The sequence below is a fragment of the Drosophila novamexicana genome, unplaced genomic scaffold, assembly GCF_003285875.2.
Source record: "Drosophila novamexicana strain 15010-1031.04,08,12 unplaced genomic scaffold, DnovRS2.1 tig00000986-arrow-arrow-pilon, whole genome shotgun sequence".
Taxonomy (NCBI): Eukaryota; Metazoa; Arthropoda; class Insecta; order Diptera; family Drosophilidae; genus Drosophila; species Drosophila novamexicana.
The window spans coordinates 420,645-442,660 of NW_020824835.1; the positions used below are offsets into that span (position 1 = coordinate 420,645).

General features: G+C 41.0%; 4 protein-coding genes across 4 annotated transcripts; 2 read left to right on the top strand and 2 right to left on the bottom strand.

Moving 5' to 3' along the window:
- Nucleotides 1–1,597: 1,597 nt before the first annotated feature.
- On the bottom strand, nucleotides 1,598–2,580 carry LOC115765667 (enhancer of split mbeta protein). The gene has a single exon (XM_030709325.1). The coding sequence runs from the start codon at nucleotides 2,473–2,475 to the stop codon at nucleotides 1,849–1,851; it is 627 nt and encodes a 208-aa protein (XP_030565185.1). The 5' UTR covers nucleotides 2,476–2,580; the 3' UTR covers nucleotides 1,598–1,848.
- Nucleotides 2,581–7,915: 5,335 nt separating this feature from the next.
- Nucleotides 7,916–8,368, top strand: LOC115765772 (enhancer of split malpha protein). The gene has a single exon (XM_030709443.1). It carries the CDS (start codon nucleotides 7,916–7,918, stop codon nucleotides 8,366–8,368), a length of 453 nt encoding a protein of 150 aa, XP_030565303.1.
- A 5,551-nt stretch (nucleotides 8,369–13,919) lies between these two features.
- Nucleotides 13,920–14,700, top strand: LOC115765697 (enhancer of split M1 protein). Its single transcript, XM_030709353.1, has 2 exons — nucleotides 13,920–14,235; nucleotides 14,295–14,700. Exons 1-2 carry the CDS (start codon nucleotides 14,022–14,024, stop codon nucleotides 14,549–14,551), a joined length of 471 nt encoding a protein of 156 aa, XP_030565213.1. The 5' UTR covers nucleotides 13,920–14,021; the 3' UTR covers nucleotides 14,552–14,700.
- Nucleotides 14,701–15,902: 1,202 nt separating this feature from the next.
- LOC115765743 (enhancer of split M2 protein) lies at nucleotides 15,903–16,568 on the bottom strand. The gene has a single exon (XM_030709407.1). The coding sequence runs from the start codon at nucleotides 16,566–16,568 to the stop codon at nucleotides 15,903–15,905; it is 666 nt and encodes a 221-aa protein (XP_030565267.1).
- Between the last annotated feature and the right edge of the window lie 5,448 nt (nucleotides 16,569–22,016).

Genomic DNA, 22,016 nt, shown 5'->3' on the forward strand with positions numbered 1-22,016 from the left:
ATGAAAAAACTTAAAATATTCTATTGGCCTTTAATTACTTGTAAGATATATTAATTGGGGTTTCCAGTGAAAAGTCCTAATATGTAATTTATACTACTTATAAATAAATATGCATTGTTACTAAAATTATTTGTCAGAGTTTATATCAGGAGCTTCTAAGCAATAAATAAATAAATATGCATTGTTAGTAAAATTATTTATCTTACTTTATATCAGGAGCTTCTAAGCAAAAACTATGTAATACCAACAAACTTTTTTTAATACATATTTTTTCTAACAAAAATTACATTTACATAAAAATGGCGGCTACCTTTCACTAGATATCCTTAAAAGATTTCATTTGAAAAAGTACGTTAAAAACTATATACTTGACTCAAACAGGACATATTTTATTTTAATTTATAAAAATTAACTTAGCCTGTGTTTTTGATTGGATTTTTCCTTTTGGTAATTTTTGAGCTTCCAATACTTAAGCAGATATCTTCACTTATGTCATTAAAATATCATCATAAGCCTGCTAATTTCTGACAGCACTTTTTGAAACGATCAGCCAAGGCGAGTTCTTTAATGGTCCTCTTGCAATTTTCGTATTCTTCAAACTTGTAGCTGATTGGCCTAAAAAAAAAGAAGCGCAAAAATATTAAGTATATATAGGTGTGTGTGTGTGTGTACAATAATGATATAAAAGAGCTGTGCAGGTCGCCGTGCCAATGTTACGTGACTAATCACATTTGGCAAAGATTAGCAGCAATCAGCATCAGCGGAGAGTAGCAGTCATCATCATAGTTGTCCACACCAGACACAAAAGCGTTCAATTTGAAGTTCCGTAACCAAACCGCACACACTTACACACACACACACACACACACACAGAAAGGGAGAGAAGCACACACATACATGTTGCTCATATACCGATACCAATACCGATACATAACGAAGTTTTAAGTGACCGGTCCGGTCGCGGTCGCGGACCTTAATTTGCGATGTCTGTCTGGAGGTCTGTCCGCCCGTCCAGCCGGCGGCCCCGGCGCATGTGCCAAACGGTCAAGCGCAGTTAAAGCTGTCAAAGCTACGACAACAACAGCAACAACAATGCGAACCATTGACAGGCGAGTCGAGCGGTTCTCACACTCGAAAACTTGTAATAAATTGAGTTTCCTAGAATTTAGTTGCTGGTCTTTAAACACACATACATCTATCTATATACATACATATATGTACATATACATTTATACGTTTTTTCTGCTGCTCTATGCTGTTTTTATTATTTAATTGCCGCAGCAGCGCCGGCGCAAAAGGCCCCGCGGTCATAGCCGGCGGCGAAGCTGAATGAAGTCGGAATCGGAGAACTGAGTATGAACCGTCATTAAATGAGGCCAACTGGAGAGGCCGAGTGTGGGAAAATATTTAGCGACTTCCGGCTGCGGTTTTGATTTGGATTTCTATGGAGCTCATTATATGCCCGTCTCCTCCGGAAGGGCTTCATTGATGATTGTGCTTATCGCTGGACAGAATGACGCAGGCAGTCAGGCGCCTCGTGAAATTGAATCACTTGCTGAAACTCGAGATGACCAAATTAAATGAAATTTCGGGATGATTTTTTTTTTTCAAACATATATGAACATATTTTATTTATTTTGATTTGATTTGCTCTGGGTGCACATTCAAAATGTAGCGACACTCTTTAGCCATGTTGCCGGCTCTAGCTGAGTACCTCAAAGATCTTTGCAGGGTAGCTGTCGGCGCACGGTTTCCAGTCCAGCGCGCCTGTCCGAACAGCTGTCCAATTGAGTGCAAGTGAGTAAGTTGTCAACGCCTTGTGCTTCAAGGCTGCCGCCTGCAATGCGTTCACCAGGGACGCCACATGGGTCCAGTGCTGTTGGAGCTGGTGCTCGCCTCACTGGGCGCCGGGCTGCAGCTGCCGCTGGCACTGCCGCATTCCGAGGGCGGCGGTGTGACGAGAGCAGGAGATGGACTGCTGCTGCTGCTGTTGCTGCTCAGCTCATCGTTTGCTTGGAGCGGCACGGTAACACCAATGGGCAGCGTGGGCACCACCACTTGCAAGTAGTTGAGTCGATGGCCCAGATGACTCATTAGCTGCGTGCCCAGATCAACGCTGACGCCGGGCACCGCAGCCAGAGTTTTGGACACCTCATTAGCAGCATGCACATAGCCGGCCCGAAAGCTCTCCGCAATGCTCAGCTTGGAATCGCCGGCGACGCTGGCATTCGAGCTGCTGCCCAGACGCAGCTGCTTTTGGGCGCGCAACTTCTTCATATGCTCCACGGTCAGTTCGAGTATATCGGCCTTCTCCAGGCGCGTAATGTGCTCACCCTCCTGGGTCAGACACTCCACCATGATGTCTTTCAGCTCATCCAGGCACTTGTTGATGCGCGCACGACGTTTGCGCTCCAGCATGGGTTTCATAACCTTGCGGTATTGATAGGTCTTCGACATTTCCATTTCCAGCACCATATTGTCTATGGGAAACACTCAACAATATCACGCGTAATCCACAATTGGTCTTGAGTATGTTATGCTGAATCTCTTGCGCTTCGTGCGTTGCTCTGTGCTGCACACGCCGCAAAGTCGTAGCTTTGAATGATTCAGCTCGCTGTTGGCGTCGTGCTTTTTATAGGCTCGGGCCGCATTTCGTTGCGGCAGCGAGTGCGAGCGAGATGCGCATTTTGCCTCGTGCGCAACCCAACTTTTAAGTTCCTTTCTCCCTTGCGCCTGCTGCTGCCGCTGCTGGCTTCTGTTTACGTATGCGCTGTGTGTGCTCAGCCAACATCGGTCTCTCTCGCTCTCTCACCCTCTCGTGTGCTTGTGTGTGAGGGCAATAAAATGACTTGAGCCGCGGCTGCGCCTCTATCTGGCTGCATGCATGTGTGTGTATGTGTATGTGTGTGTGTGTGTGCGGTTGTGTGAGTTGTGATTGTTATACCGTGGGAAACTGTTTCGCAGCCGATTTCCACGACGACGACGACGGCTGGCTGCCTGGCCTGACTTCTTCTGATTGTGCATGCTTGGGGTCTTTGGCTGTCCGTCCCGCCGTCCGCCTGGCCTGGTCTGACGGCCCGCCTTAAGAGCTCTGACTGTGGCAGAGCGGCAGCCAAGCGAGCACATGCCTTCCATCCATAACAAGATGTTTGCATTTCAATTCATTTGTATGTGGCCGGGTATTTGGACTCGAGCTCAGAGCTCTCTGCTGGTGCTGGTTCGTCGTGGGTCTTGTCTTGGCTGCAGCTTGCCATGTGCCTTCGCCTTCGCCTTCACCCTTGCAGTAGCTTATGGCACGCTGATAATTGTGGAATCGTCATCGCGCAGCAGTTTTTTGTTGTTGCTTTGTTTTGTTTTTGTTTTTGTATGTATTTTTTTTTAACGCTTTATGGATCATTGATTGGGATCGTGGGCTTCGTGGGCCAAGCATTACGCTTTTCGTTTACATGATTATTCTTGATTGCCCATTGCGACGACCACTGCACGGGCTTTGGGATCTGTTGGTGTGTGTGTGTTTTTGTTGTTTTGGATTTTTGGTTCGGGTACGGCTTATGGCTCGGACTACTTCTACCATTTGTAGACAATTACCGGCTTGACTGGGCAGGCAAGAGGCAAAGCATTTTGTGCGACGTGTGCGCGAAAGTCAGTTTGTTGTTGTGGTTGTAGTTGTTGTTGTTGTTGTTGTTGTTAGCACACGCTATAAATGCTGTTGTTATGAGCGGCAGTATGTGGCTCGTGGGGTGTTTAAGGCTTTTGTCACGTCACGAGTGATTTGAACTTTTTAGCACATATTTATATTTAGCACGGCTTTAATCTGTGATTCATTCACTATTCACTATTATAGCGCAGATATACATATGTATGCATTCATCATATCTCCATTTCAGATATTTATAGCAATCTTTGACGCACACACAGCTCGAATTTCACAACACTTAATTAGAAGTGCCGAACCGACGAAATTACATTGAATATGACAACACAAGTGGCGCATCATCAGCGCCAGACAAAAAAAAAATCAAAAAGCCAACAACAAAAACAGCTACAGCTACAGCAGCAGCAACAACAACAATAAACGGAGCACAAGACAAATTAAGTTGGCGTTTTGTACGCATTTCAAATGAGCTACAGTTAACAAATGTTAACAGCATCATCTTCATTTTGTCCGACTGCCGTTGTTATTGTAAGTAGTTGTTGTTGTTATTGTTGGACCGTTAAGTGAGGCGCGCGCGTCGCTGTCAAAAAGCTGCCTGCTCCGGAAATGGCTAATTGGATTGAGAGTGAAAAGTGTGTGATTGTTAGTGTTGTAAAACATGAAGTCGGTTTAAAGGAATAGTGGTCGCAATTGGGTTCGAATTCATGAGGGTTGCTTGCCCTTGAGCTGCTATATAACAAGAATATTAGATCTGTCATGTCCCAAATTAATAATATGCGTGCGTTCATAATAGCATATATCATAAATCAAATGTATCTGAACTATCTAGAAAAACTACATTTTTATTCTAAGCACACTTTATTTCAAGTGGCTCTGTATTTGGATAGGCTTCAAATATACCATAGTCCATGTATTAATTTTTTTTTAACCTTTCGCCAAAGTCATAAGAAACAAAATTTATTTTTTATTGTGATTAATCATGATAATACGCTTTTCGTTAAACAAATCGAGTTTCTTAATAAATTTCAATGGGAATCGCCAATTCAATAAATTGTATTGTGCTAATTTATTTTTAAGTATGTATTAAATATGCAATATTGCTTGAGGATCTCAGCAGTGCGAGAAACAACAGAAATTTATAAGTTTTCTTTAAATAAATTAAACAATTATTATTTATATACATTAGATATATGTTATATATATATATATATATATATATGTATACCAAAAATAATTTAAATCACAATCAGCTGAGTTATTCCAATCGAATTCGTTGTTTCCTATTTTTGTCCCGTATAATAATAACAATTACAAAAAAATAACGTTTCTTTTAGCTATATACATATATCAATTAACAGCCATAATTAGCATAAGTCTCTGGAGGGACTTCAATTTTTATTGCTGCCTAGCCCAGGGGTCTAATTACATTTCGAATGACTCATACGCATTGTGTGCCCATGCAATTTTACAATCTGCCCAGCTAAAATGCGTAGCGCATTCCTTACAGTCGCCCAAAACCAACTTAACTACCCACACACATATACACACGCACACACTCAAACTCACTCATACATTAATTCTCGGCAAAAGCACAACGAAGACCTCATTTCTCCCGCTTTGGTCGTTTTTAAAGCATTTTTTTTTTATTTTTATATTTGTAAAACAATTTTTATTTTTTTTTATCGATGGCATACGCACGCGCGAATTTTAGTGCCCCCGCTGCGCCGGCGACCAACTTTGGGCCAACAACAACAGCACGAGAGCGTGCACAGGCACAGGCACAGGCCCAAGCCCAGAGACCAAGCCGGGCAGCAACAACTATAGCGTGTTGTTGAATTAATTTATATCCAACAGTGCGCTTTCAACTTTATTGCGCCGCGAAAAGCAGCCACAGCCAGAGCCAGAGCCACAGTAAGAGCAGAGCCAGCAGCGTCAGCAATGTGTTCAGCGCCCCCCTGGAGACCGCCCCGACACCGTCAGCTCCATAACGCCGCCAGCAACCCACACAGAGACAGAGACGGCAACCCATCCATACCGACAAAAGGCACACTGCGGAGCAGTGGGGCAGACACTGGCGCACACAGATACTCGACAAGGCACACACACATGCGCAGTGCCAGACCGTGGGAAACAAACTCGTGCCAGTCGTTTCATTGCTGTCAAATAATATCTTGATGGGGATCAACTTGAAAAGATTGGTTGGGGCTGGCTCGTTGCCGCTGCTGTTGCCCCATGTTGTTGTTGTTGCTTTTGTTGTTGCTGTTGTTTGGCGAGTCGTTGCTGGCCGCTGTTTAGGATGCGGTCGACGCTTTTGTTTTTTGTAGGTCTCTTTTTAGTCTTTTTAATACTTTACACATTTGTTCGTCATACCCCAACCGCTGAGTGTGTGTATGTGTGTGTAGCTATAGCCATGGTCGCAACTCGGCTTGAAAACCAGTTTGCCATCCGCCAAAGCGAGGCTGCGTCTGCGTCTGTGTCTGTGGCTGCTGGCTGCTGTGGATGCCAGCACATACTCGCTAAGATCACATAAAAGACCCGGCACGCCCCACACACTGCCCGCCCCACCGCCTGACCTGGCGAACAGCCACAACTTTCGGTCAGCTCAGTTCGTGAATGGTGGCTGTGGCTCGCTTTTATGCTGCACTGTTTGCGCTGTGTGTATACACACATGCGAGCACTTGGCACGTTGCCCATTATCTTGAGAACGCTGCAGGCTTCAGTTACTCAAGTGCACATATCATATTACCACAGGGCCTGAGACCAGACCAACACAATATGAAAGGGCTTACAGCCAACTGCACCCCCAAGGGCTGAAGTATAAGCTGTCAATGGTCTTCCCCCCAGCAGTAAATGACACATGCAGGCGCTTCAGTCTCAACTCTTCTCTCTGATAAACATTGTCAGCATGTCTTGACGGGAGGGCTGCCCAGGCATTTCACACAGTGAATCCATTAGCTGCAACGATAACATAAACAGAGGCCCAGACAAAACCCCCCTGGCTGGTATCTAATGTCATTAAATATAAGAAAGGAAAAGTATCTTCAAGATACGCGCCTATTGGAACATTAATCCCAATCGAATGCTAGCGCACTTCACACACACTTTTGAGTCGCACTCAACTTATAGATAGTCCCTCTGCCCCCTTTGCATTAAGTGCGTTTCACACACACGCAAAGAAAAAGAAAAATTAATTAAAATATCTATAAGATTTCACAAGGGAGCGTGAGCGTCAAATAAGGGCGCATTTATATTGAAATCGAAGACAAGTGGCAGCCACATTTATTGCTGCAGGGTTCAGGTTCGGGGTGCTAGTTCGAGTTCGAGTTCCACCACAAAAAATCCGTGTGGGAAAGTTGAAAATCAAAAACGGCATAACAAGTGATTTGAAATGCCCATACAAATATAAATAGCAGGACGAATGTTGTGGCAATGCGTGGGAATGCAGGATTTATTTTTTTCCCAATTTTGGTTCTGGTATCCCCTGGGTACAGCCTTTATGTTGATTGCCCATTAGGACAACAATTTGCACTCCTTTTAACCGTATGATCCCATGCACAAATATTGGCCACCGCTTTCTGTATGTGTGCACATCGAGTCCTGTCTTCCTTCGAGTCGTGAGAAATTTTACGAAGGAACACCTGCCTGTTGTTATTCAGTTCGATGCCAGAGCCACTTGAATACATTTCCTTAAAATTTTAGGGTACCGAAAAATTGTTTCCCACACTTCGTATAGCCGAACAGTTGCACTTTTTTTTCTTCTCTTTTTTCCTTAGAGCTGTATGGACCGGGGGTACATTTATGTTTCCTTAGCGGCTCACTCGCTCCACTCTCGATTCCCAACTACCGACTTCCTACACACAGAGAAACAGGCTCGTCTCTGGCTACCTGCTGCCCTTACCAGAGCCTCGCAGCGGCTTCAAATTTCAGGTTCTTGCTCGCTCACCAGCTAACCAACCATCTTATCTCTCTTGCCACGGCCGTTTTTCAATGAGGGTGAGGTGCGTACCACGTACGCGTGTCTGTCGGAGGGTCTTTCTGCGTTTCCTTAACTGTGTCTCTCTCCCTTTGTGTGTGTGTGTGTGCGGCCACAGGAAATGCATTTTGTTTGGCTGCGCTGCCGCTGTGCGGAGTGGAGCGGAGCGTTCAGACAGCTATAAAAGCGGTTGCCTTTCGGTTGGAAAATCATTCTGACATCGTCAGCGTTTCAAGCAACACACAGCACATCCAACACACACACGCTTTTCCATTTCATATTCAAAAATGTGCCAACAAGTCGCTATCAGCAACAACGACAATAACAACAACAAAATGAAGAACAGCTACAGCATTAAGCAAGTCCTGAAGACGTTCTTCAAGAAGCAGCAAAAGCAACAACAACAGAAACAGCACCGTCAGAACTCATTGGAATCGCTCGAATCGGTGGACAATCTGCGCAATGCCGAGGTCGAGGAAGTCTACTATGCCGAAATCGACGAGAATGCAGCCAACGAGAAGCTCGCCCAATTGGTGCAACACCAAGAGCAAGAGCTTGACACCGAGGAGGACATCTATGTGCCCGTACGCTTTGCACGCACCGAGGCCGGCACCTTCTTCTGGACTACCAATCTGCAGCCGGTTGCCAGCGTCGATGCTGATCTGCTGCAGCCCGCCTACTGCTACTCCAGCCAACAGCATCCGTTCATGCAGTACCAGGATCGTTGGGCACAGGCTTAAGTCCAATCTCAAGCCCAATCTTCAAACATCAACAAGCTTTAAATGCATACAACATTGTGATAGCAGTAGCAGCAGCAGCAGCAGCAGCAGCAGTACTTAATCTTAACTCAAACTCAACTCAGCGATCCCAGCGCTTCCATTAGTTCTTAAGACATTGTGATAGAAAATGAGAGCTTTAAAAACAATAACTATAACAAAAAGATATTTTACAAAATACAAAAAAAGATATCAAAAACTCAAATTACATTGGCTTCTAATTGGTTTTGGTTTTGGGTTTCAGTTTTATGATCAAAGCAGATCTTAAAAATATTTATGCACATCCTTTATGCATCTTAGGCATTGTTATGACGTCTGGCATTCTATTCAATTGAGTAGCTGGTACAACATGTTTACGATATGAGATTTTGTTTATGTTCTGCTCATAAAATGTCACTCGTCTACGTGACAGATAAGATACATATTTTTGGATACGATGCGCTGTTTCAAGACACATTTTGTGGAAAGTTTCGGTTTTCTTCGACATGTGACGTCAATGAAGTTATGCGGCATGATGATATAGAGTCATGTATCTGTAATTGTTGTTGTTACTAAAACGAAGACAATTGATTCTCGTGTGCTGAGTGGGAATTCTAATTTTGGAATTCGTTGATAAATTACAGCTGAAGCTACTTCTGGAATGTATATGAAATTGATTTAAATTTATAAAATGAGACTAGAAATAATGGGTCTAAATAATATGGAAAAATTGTTTAATGTATATAAATAAAGCATGGAAAATTGAGGTGTAAAGAATGCAAAAGAAAATCATAAAATAGAATGAAAGGAAAAAAATAGAAGCTAATACTAAAGTATAGTATATCAATCAAATTTAAATAAAACTAGCTTGCAGGCTTATAGTTAAAATAGGACCATACATAGTTCAAAGACTTAAAAGAGGTGTTTTAAACTTTTTTAAGAATATTTTATTGAAAAAAACATTATTTATTATAATATCTGCAAGAAAATTCGCATTATCTTGCTGAATAACTGAAATTTCGTACCTGGAAAAACTCAAATTGATTTTGAATATACCAGATTAAAAAATGAAATATACTAAGTATCTTTTGCCTTTGAAATTGGAAATTTATTACTAAAAAAAAATTGCAATTACTTGTGATAATGGATCAGATTTAAAAACACAAATGAATATATGTCACATGAGTTCATCGAATTAAAATTCCTCTGTAATACTCGCACTCTCTCATAAGTCGACCTTGTCTTGAGCTGCCTTAACCCACTCTCCTAAGTGCATTCTGCAGCACGCATTCCTTACCTTTGGTTAGGTCGGCAACCTGCCAATATGAGATATTCCCACTCCAGCTGCATTGCTATCATATCATTGCAATTGTCACTTGCCTTGGCTAAGGCCACCGCCACCTGTGTGCCCCAATATGGAGATGGCGTGCATAACTTCACGGCAATTCCTTGGACGGGCTTGTCGCCGCGCGTCGTACAACTTATTTATGCTCTTTTCTAGAAAGAAGAAAGAACCTTAAGTCAGCAGGAGAAGGCGTTGGTGAGCAGGGAGTAAAGGAAAAAACCCATATCAAAAGCAACAATTAAAATGCAACATGTAGACGTCAACACCTTCCAGTCACGGGCCAGTCACTGTCCGAGCCACAGTCACAGAATACACGCAACAGTCACATGCCAAGGCGTTTCGAGGCGGACGTTGAAATTGGGCATAAAAACAGTACCGCAAAAGATAATCGTTCCCATCCAATCTGATACCCCCTCTCGCTCTTTCGCTCTATTAATCACTAACGCATTTCTCCTACACTAAAAATGCAAATTGATGTCAAAAAAAAAAAGACGTAGAAAATAAAAAGGCATAAAATTCTGGTAGCGCCGTGACGTAAATTAAGTAGCTAAATAAGTTTCTGTTAAATTGGCTCCGACAGCGCATAATTAATTTCGTATGCGCAGCGGCAAAGAATTGGAAGAAAGAACCATCGTGGAATGCCGTTGTTGATATTGATAATGCTTATGATGATTGCCAACGCTGCGATAGCCATCTCTCAGCCTGTATACTGCCTGCCCCCCCCCCCCCCTCTCTCTCTCTCTCTCACTCTCTATTCATTTGAATTTACAACCCAGCGCTAGTGCGTTTGCATATGTGCCCACTGTGCGCCGCTGTGTCTCTGACTGATACCGAGACTGACAACTGGGAACTGAGGACAGGCACAGGTACTGTGTACCCATGTGGTGTGTGCTGTGTGTGCTGGGGTTTAATGTACGCCTCTGTGCCCAATTCTGAAAAAACTAACCACAGCGACAGCCGAGCGGCGGCCTTCGCGTGCGTGACCGGCATGCGCTTAGCGGTCATTGATTGGCCAACAGCAGCAGCAGCAGCGGCGCTGGCAGCGACGGCGGCAGTAGAAACAATGTTGGCCAGTTCTTCGACCATGTCTATGCTCGACCAGCCTGTTGGCTAAGGGCGCCGCGAGCAACAAGTGTGTGAACACATTAAACGGTGATTAGGCCCGGGTCTGCGACTGTGGCTGACTCTGACTCTGACACTTGAATTTGGCCTGCTCTGTGGTTGTTGTTGCCATTGTCTTGGTTTTATCCAAGCACTTTGTGTGTGGCGGTTGTTGGCTCAAATTAGCCCGCTGCAATGTTACCATTAAATTTATGGAGGAGAATGTGGGCAGCCGGAATATACAAAATATAATTACTGACAAAACTATGCGAAAGGGCAGTCTACCATTAAAACTAAAAATAAATATGATATTAACCACGCAAACACACATATATTAAGTGTTGATAACTTTATGATGTACCGAATATTATAAAAAGTCACTTGAGTAATTATTATCTCAAAACCAAACATTTTAATAATATTAATCTGATTATTATAATTATTAATATAATGATTATATAATGATTATTATTTATATAATTATGATTTTTATTAACACTATGGATATTATAGTAAGTTAGTGGAATTATTGTTAACTCTATTATTAAAATTTTTTTATTATTATTATTATTACTATTAGTATTATTGGTATTTTTATAATAATTATTGTTATTCTTATTCGTATTCTTATTAGTATTATTAAAATAATTACTTTTAGTAGAATCATATTTTATTTATTTTTTTATATTATTATTGTTATTAATATAACTGTTACAATTTTAAGTATATTCTTAATTTTAATATTATTTTTAGAAGTATTATTAATTATTTTCTTAATATTTTTATTTGGAATTAGGTTACCTGCTTTTCTTTGTATTATTTATATAATGATATCTTGTGCTTCAATTAAAATACAGTTTATCACTTTTTTTCTCTAATACATTTCGTCAAAATAAATATTTTAATTTTTAATATTAATTGATTATTTTTATCTATATTATTATTATTATTTATAATTATATTATACAAATATAATATTCAGAAAATCAAGCTTTTAATTAAATGTCTTGTTATATTTCTGAACACGTTCTAATTATGATTTTATCTATCCTTCGAATCTCAATTTATTTTAACGAAGCATACTTTAGAGCGTAATTTGTATTGACATCAGATTGTATACGGTGTCTTTAGTCTGTCTTTACTTAGATCAATTAATTGTTGTCGTTCCTGTTTTAATAGGTAATAATTTAACCAACAACTTAAAGACTAGCCAAACGCGTTACTGGCTCCAGGGAAATTTCACCTCTAGGATGCTTAGATGAGTATAGTTAAACGGGTTTAAAAAAAACATAAGCTCTCAAGATTCAATGGTGATTGGTCATGGCTTGTGCATAACCTTGATTAAGCGACTGCGCTGAGCCAACTGTGCTGAGCCAACTGTGCTGAGCCAACTAGCAGCAACAATAACTTTCATTAAATTTACTCTACTCAGTGGCTACTATTCATAGAGAACGCATCATTCAAAGCCTATGGTACTCTGGTGACTCGGCGTCTACTTCGCTATGCTACTTTCGCTATTATAATTTTGCCATGAAATGTGTAACGCATAGAAGGAGGCATCTCTGAAGCAATAAAGTAGAAGAATATGTACTAGATCAATATCAACAGCCAAGTCATGTCGGTCTGTCCGCCTGTCTGTCTATATGTCTGTTCCTAGGCAAACTAGTCTCTCAGTCTTAAATCTATCGTCTTGAAACTTAGCAAAGGTTCGGAACCGGCCGGATCGAACCGATTGTACTTTCAATACAAACAATCAGTCAAAAGGTAGGTTCTTGTACGGAAATGTTGCATTTAAATGTTTCACGATGTTCCTTACACATATATATATATATATCTAGCTGCCATAGGAACGATCGGTCCAAAAGTAGGTTACTCTTTGAAAAACCTTTTTGTTTATCAGGATATCTTGTCCATCCCCAACATTTAAAATTTTAAATGTGCAGGTTATATATTATATATTATATATTATGTATTATATATTATATATTATATATTATATATTATATATTATATATTATATATTATATATTATATATTATATATTATATATTATATATTATATATTATATATTATATATTATATATTATATATTATATATTATATATTATATATTATATATTATATATTATATATTATATATTATATATTATATATTATTATATATTATTATTTATACCACTTATTATATATATTCTGTTTTTTAAGATACCTTGATCAACTTCTGCATTTCACTATTCGCAAAAGCATATGGCAATGACTACACGAGTATTAAATGTTCGGAGTGTCAAAGATATACTAACTTTCGCGCTTTGCAGACGTAATTTGCAATATTTAGGGAATGCCAATTACAATTCATAGGTCTAAAAACGGGTCGTTGTACATTATTCTACTTAATTAATGCGGTTTTTTTTTGGGATACTCCCAGCATTGTATGTGTTTTATCTTTTAATTAACTAAAAGTTTCTGATGCTCCAACTCCCAAGAAGTTCTGGCAAAACTTGTAACAACAACTGATTAGTTCCAATGAAAATATGTATATCTGTTCCGAATAAAATGTGTTTTGTTTACATAAACAACGCAGATTCCCAAGAAGAGCACTTTGTCGCCAAAAAAAATAAATGACAAACAAATGCATTGATGACATCGCATAAATTTTAGTGGCAACATCTATTCAATGTGTTTATTGCGAATGGTTCCCCGAAGTTATCGCCGAAAAAACAAAAAAAACTTAATTGTTGTTTCGATCAGATAAACAAGATACCAACTGACAACAGCACAGTAAAGATGTTCATTCTTATTGATTGCTGATAGACTGATGGCTGATGGCATGAGGCCGACAGGACCGTCAATACACGTCAATTAGAGCATACAAAAAATGTTACTCATCACGGTCATGGTTCGAGCCAGAACTTTGTAGACCAAAATAAACACGTTTCTTGTTGCGCGCGCGCTTCGATAGCGTTTGCGATTGTGTTATCAGCTGGCGCGTTGGCTGATAAGAGTGTCAGTAGCTGCTGGAATGGCCGCAATATATATATAAATCAATGAATTTCCAAACAGTCACAGCAATTGTAAGCAATAGCTACCAAATAGCACACGTAGTCCACAAGCTAAACAAATATATAACGAAAAATATATTTAAACAAAAAAGAAAAACAACAGAACTTCCCAAGAAACTGAAAGTTCATAAAATGAAATCACAAACTTTGTCACTCTGCCTCTGCCTGGCGCTGCTGTCCGGCATTGCAGCCAACACGGTGTCCAACAACCAGACGGATTGTCCACAGATGTGTCCTGCCATCTATCAGCCGGTTTGTGGCTCGGATGGCTTCAATCTCAAGGAATTCGCCAGCGCTTGCAATCTGCAGGCCAGCAACTGTCGCCGCGAACGCAATGCCCTGACGAGTAAGTAAACAAATCGATTCCCAGATCATGCTCTATATTTATAACGTTCTTTCGTTCAGCCTTTGCCCAGACGGACATGGCCTGGTGCCGCTCACAGGAGGTTGAGGATATTCACAAACTGTTGAATGTCAAGCTAGACGTACCGAGCTGTCTTAAGCCCTGTGCCATGATTTACAAGCCTATCTGTGTGACCAACGGCAAGTACCGTGGTCTCGTGCCCAACGAGTGCACTTTTGAGACCTTCAACTGCGCCCTTAATTTTGCCGGCGTCGCACCCGCAGGGCTGTTGCGCATTCTGAAAGCCGACACCTGTTAAACTGTCAGGATAAAACTGGAGTACATGTCCTTTGCACACAAGAGTTGCTTATTTGCAAAAATATATATATTGAACTAACAATTTGAAAACTACTATGAATGACATAAATCGATGGGGTACTCAAAAGGGGCAAATATGGAGATGGGCAAATCATTGAAAAATAAATAATAAATAATGGTCACAGAACTCTTGCACCGGGTGAAGAATGCTTAATGTGGTCCTTATTCAAATAAATGTTGAATTACTTTTAGGCTCTACCTCTCCAAGCTCAAGTCAATTTCGGGATAGTTGCCAATAGCATAAAATAATTCACATGATTTCTATAGGAAATATAACTTGATGATAAAATTAGAATATATATTTTGAGGGTCAAACTCAAGACTAATTGATTTTAATTGTGATCGTATTAGATGATTTTAAGAGTTTTATTTGAACATTTTGTAGGTCATCAAACATTGCAATAAAACATCTAGATATCGGGTTCTTATCAATGGATAATTTGAGAGATCGATCAAGCATGTTCTTTTATGAGCTTACGGAAGTAATAAATAGATATTATTATCAAATATGAGCTAAAGCTCTAAAGCCTCTAGTTCCTACACATTTTAAGAGCTTTTATATATAAGTATATGTATGAGTATGTATGAGCCATAGGACATAATATATAGATATTGGGTTGTATATAAACACGGTTGCTTGACTAATAAGTATATATATCTTGCACATATCATATGTATGTCTGTTAGTTATAATTAATTTAATAATTAATGGGTAAGTCCCAACCCTTACAAGCTGCATACATATAGTTTCAAGACTCTATCATGACATCGATACAAATCGATATCGACATCCTGGATTTTGAGCAATTTTGGTAAATAACTAGAGCTAGATTAGACATGTAGCTTCTAGAATAGTAAATATATTTGCATTTGGTGTTGGGAGAAGAGGGTTCAGGGTATCCCCTAGTCGGGAGCTCCCGACTAGAACCTCTTACTTGTTTTTTTTAAATATCATGAAATTTGTTCATCCAATAACCCGAAATATTAATGTACCCCCCGAGTAGTAGAATCTGCGTCTATAATATGTACATAACAGCTGTTCGAAATTCGCAGTATGCATGTATTTTAATAGTTTTTCATTTATTTGCAAATTGATATCACATTGACAAAGTAAATATTGCGCAAGGAAATAAATAATTGTGTGAACAAATAACTAATAAGAATTTGGGGTGCACAATGCTTGGCCTCAGGTGTGTGTTGATGCTTGAGTCATGCTGAGTTCCAGTCACGAACACCCCAAAATGAGATCTGTTATCGGTTTTGCAAGGGGCAACAACACTTGAGACTCAGGGCTAACAAAGTGTGCCGGGCAATTGGCTAAAGCTTTGACAGAGCCAGGCGTGCAGCAGGTCATCGTCGACGCGCTCCTGGGTGTTGGCCCAGAAGAAGGTGCCGTTGTCGGTGCTAATGTACTGTAGCGGCAGCTGCAGGTCCCACAGCGTGGGCGTTGACGTGGGCGTGGACTGGGCCACTAAATTTTCTGTTGGGTTGTGACTATTGTTGTTGCTACTGCTGCTGGTGGTGGTGTGATGCGTGTGCTGACAGTTGCGCCCATGCTGGCAGGCATTGCAGCTCTGTGTGCTGGCCTTCTCCACATAGACGCTGCTGATCAGCGTAGGCGTATTGGGCGGTGGTGGTGTCTGTGTTAGCTCCTCGTGCACCTGCTGCAGGCGCAGCTCGGCGAACTTGTTGATAGACTCATCGGGCGTTATTTTGCTGTCGTTGTCATCTGCGTGCAGCAGCTCCAGCGGCGGCAGCATTTGTGTATTGTTGAGATCCACATTGTTGGGATGGGGCTGAGACGCGGGCCTGCCCTTACCGCCCACTGTCAGCAGTCGTCGCAGCGGCTGCCAAACTTTGCGCATGCGTCGCCCCGTTTTGGGCGCCGTTAAAACTGTTGTTGCTGTTGTGTTATTGTTGCTGCTGCCAGCTGTCAAGTTTTTTGTATCCAGATACATGACGATAGCTATGTGGCAGCTTTCGGCTCGTTCAAGTTGGTTGATTTAGCAGCGAGCGTTGCGTGTGCGCACCTCGCGAGAGTCGTTCGTTTTCTGATGCTGCTGCGCCATCCGGCGCTCATATTTATATATGAGGCGCTGCCGCAGCGCTGCCAATGGCCAGTCAAGAGTGAAATCGTATGCCGGCTGATCTCACGAGCCCAGGCCAAGCACCGAGCACCGTACGAAATTTGAGTGCACTCTCATGCAGACACAACCACAACTATACAGGCACACACACACACACACACACACGCACATATGCAGACACTTATTCCCATCGATGATGATGAGGGAGAGGGAGCTGCTTTTTATGTGCGCGTATTTCCCAAATAAATTCCAACAGGAATCCACAAGCTTGTGTGTACTTTTCCCATGCACGTACAATCGACAAGGGCCGCTTGATGAGTTTTGGCTGCAGGTAGATGAAGACGACGCCGGCTGCACCGTGGTGCACTGTTGCAAAAAATCAAACGAATATTGTTTATTCTTTAATAAACTGATTGGATTTCAATAGAGTTCAACTTTACCGTAAAAGTTAAACAAAATTCGAATAAAATATGCTTATAGAGATATATAATCTTTTCTTATGATAGTAATTATGCAAATTAAAATGCAAAAAAAAAGACTTAATAAAGTAAAATATTTTGAATTGGAATTAAAAATAAAGTAAACCATAAAAATTGCTTAGAAACTAGGTGTGTTCTAATATAAATTCTATAATAATCGCCTTAACGTAATAAAAAATTGCTTGCATGGTCTGCTAAAATGTTTATTGTTAGTTAAATTCATTACCATAAGAATGAAATACAAGCATGAGCTATATAAACATAGGGATAAGTTCTTAAGTACATGGAGGTTTCTTTTAATAATGAGAGAACAGGGAAATAAAATTAGGAATAAAGAAACAAACTAATGAAGTTAATACCACAAAAAATGAATACATATATTTTGCTTTCATCAAATCATTTGCCTCAAGATACTGTTAAGTATAAGAAATGTGCGTTTGAGACGCGCTTCCTGTCTGAATATTAAATTACAAATACTTACCTGAAAAAAGTGCACCTAATTGTGCACATTAAATTGTTTTGGAACCACTGTGCATCGCCTGTTCCGTCATTTATGCACGACTGACTTTGTTTTCACATTCACACGGTACCCGAAGCCGGGGCCAGAGCCAGGGCCCACTAGTTGTTGCTGGTTGCTGCTTGTCCAGCTGAAACCGATTGGGCGCAGTGACGTAGCCATTTTGCTTGCACAGTCCTCACTGGGGGCAGCAGCTGCACCTGTTCCATTGTGGCCCCTGTAAACTAAGACGCTGTGCATTTCCGTCCTGGCGCAGGCGGCGCACCGTTGCGAGTGTGGGAAAGGGCTTATAAGAATTTCACTTGGGTTGTTCGGGTTTTTGGGTTTTCGGGCACTATTGTTGTTGTTGTTATTATTTTTGTTTCCTTTCTTGTGATTTTTTGGTGTCTTGTTGTTGCTTCTTCTGCTGCTGTTGATGTTGTCGAGAGCAGCTGTTATTGCTACTTGTTCGCCTGTTTGTTGTCATTTATAATCAAGGCTCTGAGCCCCGGCGCTGATAAGTTCATTTTATGAGCTCGTCGATCCTAGCCGTAGGGATTATAGCATGTTGTTCACACGCTCCGCACAAAGGCAGATCTAATGAGGCCGTGACCTGATTCCACAACAGTCCTTTGCTCTTTCCCACACAAAAACCAGCGCCGGGCCCATTCTCGAAAACTAGTCGGCCCAGTCAGCCTGGCCGTAGAGCGAAACAGAGCCTGGCCCGTTCGACTGGCTGGCCGGGGGCCAAATGCAACAAACTCGTGCCAATCGCGTGTACACCGCACGCCTGTAGCTTGTGAGCCACCGTCTCTATCGCTTTGGTCGCCATTAATCTTGAACTCTCCGCAGCACGTCGACGACGACTACGACGACGACGGCATCGTTGCCCCGCACATTTGCCCCCAATCAGCGCCTAGCTTTGAACTGCACGTTTGCTAAATTGAAAGCGACTTTGACTCCATCTCTGACTATGACTGCAACTGCAACAGCAACTAAGATGCTCTTGTGGCAGCTCCAGCTCCAACAGCGCCTCTGTCTCTAGCCGGGCTGCGCATGCGCCTGCCTTAACGCCTTATTGGTGGACAGATGGGACAGACTAATGCCAAGTTGGTGTCTTTGCTATGATATACCCTTTCTTTGGCTGATGTATGCATATTGTCTGCTTTCGTGTGTTTATTCTAGAAAGCATTATCAATAAAATATTCATTTAAATAAAAAAAAAGGTGAGCAAGTGAAAACTTTACGAGTTTTATATCAAATATTGATTCTTTGGAGATGTATCAGTACTATTTCTAAATAACTGTTTTTGTTTGGCTTCATAAAAAAAGCTCATACTTCTTAATAAAGTTGTTGTGAGCTTTAATCTATGTACGCAATATATTAACTCTGGGTAAAAGCTATTAATTGTAATAATATTTAAAAATAGTATTGATAAGCTTGTAAACAGTGTTGTAAATTATTTTATGTTCACGGTCAAATTAAAAAAAAATGCAGTATGATGATTTTTAGAGCTAGAAATACACTTTTTTTTTAACCAGAAAATTGTAAATACTAAGGAATTTTAAGAAAATGTTAGTGCCTCATAAAATAATAAAAAAATGTTCTGAATAGGGCTTAGAACCGATAAGCCTCAAGCCTTTACATACAATTTGTTAGGCAATTTATAAAAGTTGTTAAAATGTTCTGGCAGAGTATTTAAGTTTCGAGCTTATGTTTTTTGCAATTTCAGACTTTTGAGCCACAACTCTTTATTTGGCTTTTGGCTTTTGGTTCACACGGCAGGCGACCAAAGCAGCAATGCGGCAACCAGGCAACGAGGCAACAAGTTTTGCGCAAAGTTAGCGCAAAGCTTAAAAATATATATGACAAGCAATTAGTGTGCATTGAGGTTAGTTGAAAATGGTTTTTGGTTGTGGCTTGTGGCTGTTGTGATTCGTTGTATGCATGTGTGTATGTGTGTTTGTGCTTTACATGCGCCGTGTGATCGGATGCAACTGCGTTACTCATACGACACGTGTGACAACAAAGTTGAAAGTTAACTCAGCTTGTAAGCTGACGCTGCTGTTATTGTTGTAACTGTTGTTGCTGTTATTATTGTTGCTACTGTTCGAAGTCAGCAGAAAACTAAAAGGCCAAGCCAGCAACCACAAACAACGGCTAACGGAAGTCATGGGCAAAAGACAAACAAACAAACCAGAGATTCTGCAGCATCATGGGAACTGCTTGGGCTGGCAAAAAAACAAAAAAAGTACAAGTGTCATATTGCTGTGATGGCGATAAATAAAAAACAGGCAACATTTTATACACATAGTGTCAGGGCTGCCCGGCTGTCCAGCTGTCCAGCTGGCAGCTGCCCAGTCGCTGTAGCCGAGATCAGCGAAAAGCTGGAATAAAGCATCATCTTAGAACGACAACCGGATGTTGAAGTTTATTGCGATGAAGTTTAAGCGACAACTTAAGCTATGCAAAAGTTTTGGGAGCCCCAATGCTGTAAGGAAAGCTGGAAACTGTTACGCTTAATCGATACGCTTCAACGAAATGCTAGCCACTCAATGTTGTTGTTATAGTTTGGTTGTTGTTTTTGTTGTCGTAGTTGTCGCAGTCATCATCATCAGCCAAGCATGCGACATAATTGCGCGAGTTAAAGCCCCCCAAACAAGCGGCAGCCACAACAACAACAGCAATCATCAGCAACAACCAGCAGCAGCAGCAGCACTAACAACAAAAACAACAACAACAACAACAAGCAGCAAAACATTTCAGCAATCCATCGGATCGCATCACAATCCAGCCATCCGTCCAACGTGTGGGAAACACACGACAAATCTGTTTCCCACGGTCTCGTAAAGTAGGCACAACACAACACACACTCTCAGCCGCCGTCGCAGTCGCAGTAGTAGTAGGCTCCCATTTGTGCATATGCATATGTGTGTGTGTAAGTGAGAGCACCAAAGAGCCCAATAGCCGCAGACGACGAATAGGAGCCGCCGCTGAAGCAGCAGCGCAACTGTCATCATTGACAATAAGTATGACATGGACGATGGCAACGGCGAAGGCGACGGCGACAGCAGCGGCAACATCGACGGCGCACTGAGAGCCACGCGCAGACCCATTCTCATTCCAAATCCAAAATCTAAAGCCCCGACTGCGACTCACTCGGCAATCCATTTTTGAAGACGACGACGCGCGCCTGAGCGCAACAAGGCACGCTCTCTCGCTCACGCTCATCCAAAGGCAGCAGATAAGCAGTGTTGTCGAGTCGCTCGATTTCGTAAACTGGCGCAATAATATGCCAAAGATCGCACAGTGGGCCAAGTGTTGAACATTTTGAAAAACGAATTAATAATTTTAATTTTGAAAAATTAATTAATAATAAATCAGGGTTGGGAAACAACATGTTTTGATGATGTTTAAGACTAGTAACAGTAGATCTATTAGAATTACCGCATTAATGGCTTTTTTATATATTCTAAAAATAGTACATAAAAAGTTTGGTTATGCATTTAACGGGAAATTAAAAATCTTTATTTTTTTATTTATTTATTTTATTTAAAAAACAGGTAAAAAATAAATGAATAAAGCTGTTCGTTGCATACTTTGAGGAACATTCAAATATTTAATTAGTAATAACACAATCGAATCTAGCTATTTTAAAGATTTAAAAAAAAAAAATATGTGAGATATACGAACCTTTTTTATTGATTTTAAATCCTTATCCAAATAATTACATTCTTATTCTATTCAGGTCTACTTTTATGTTATAAAAACACGCTCATAAAAGTATGCAGCGGATGTTTGGGAATGATATATTAATATATATATATATATATTTATGTCAAATTTATTTCTCGATTTCTCATAAATAAAGAAATAATTGAAATAATGTATTCCAATGCATATAAAGTATGATACCTTTGTAGAACGAAATAAATAAAACCACGCTAAGACCAATATTTTGTTAAGTAGAACGAAAAATATCAATATTTAAGTATTTATTTAGCTAACCAACTCAAATTTTCCAAATATAACTAGCACGTCTTTATTCAGCGACGACCCACTGTGCAGTTGATTGCCTGGCAACTTGGCAACCCCAGCCCCAACGTGTGCCTGCAACGGACTTCACAGTAGCCTCTCTTTGTGTGCGCTGCCGAGTGCCGCTACCGAGCCGAGACCGAAGGCACGAATGCCACCACAGCTCCGTATGTGTGTATGTGGATGTGTGTGCGAATGATCATGCGGGAGCTCAGGCCCAGTCGCTGCAGGGAGAGCGTCGTATAAAAGTAACGTTGGGAACTTGTTTGCCACTCATTTCATAAACGTGCCGCCTGTTGAACGGAACAC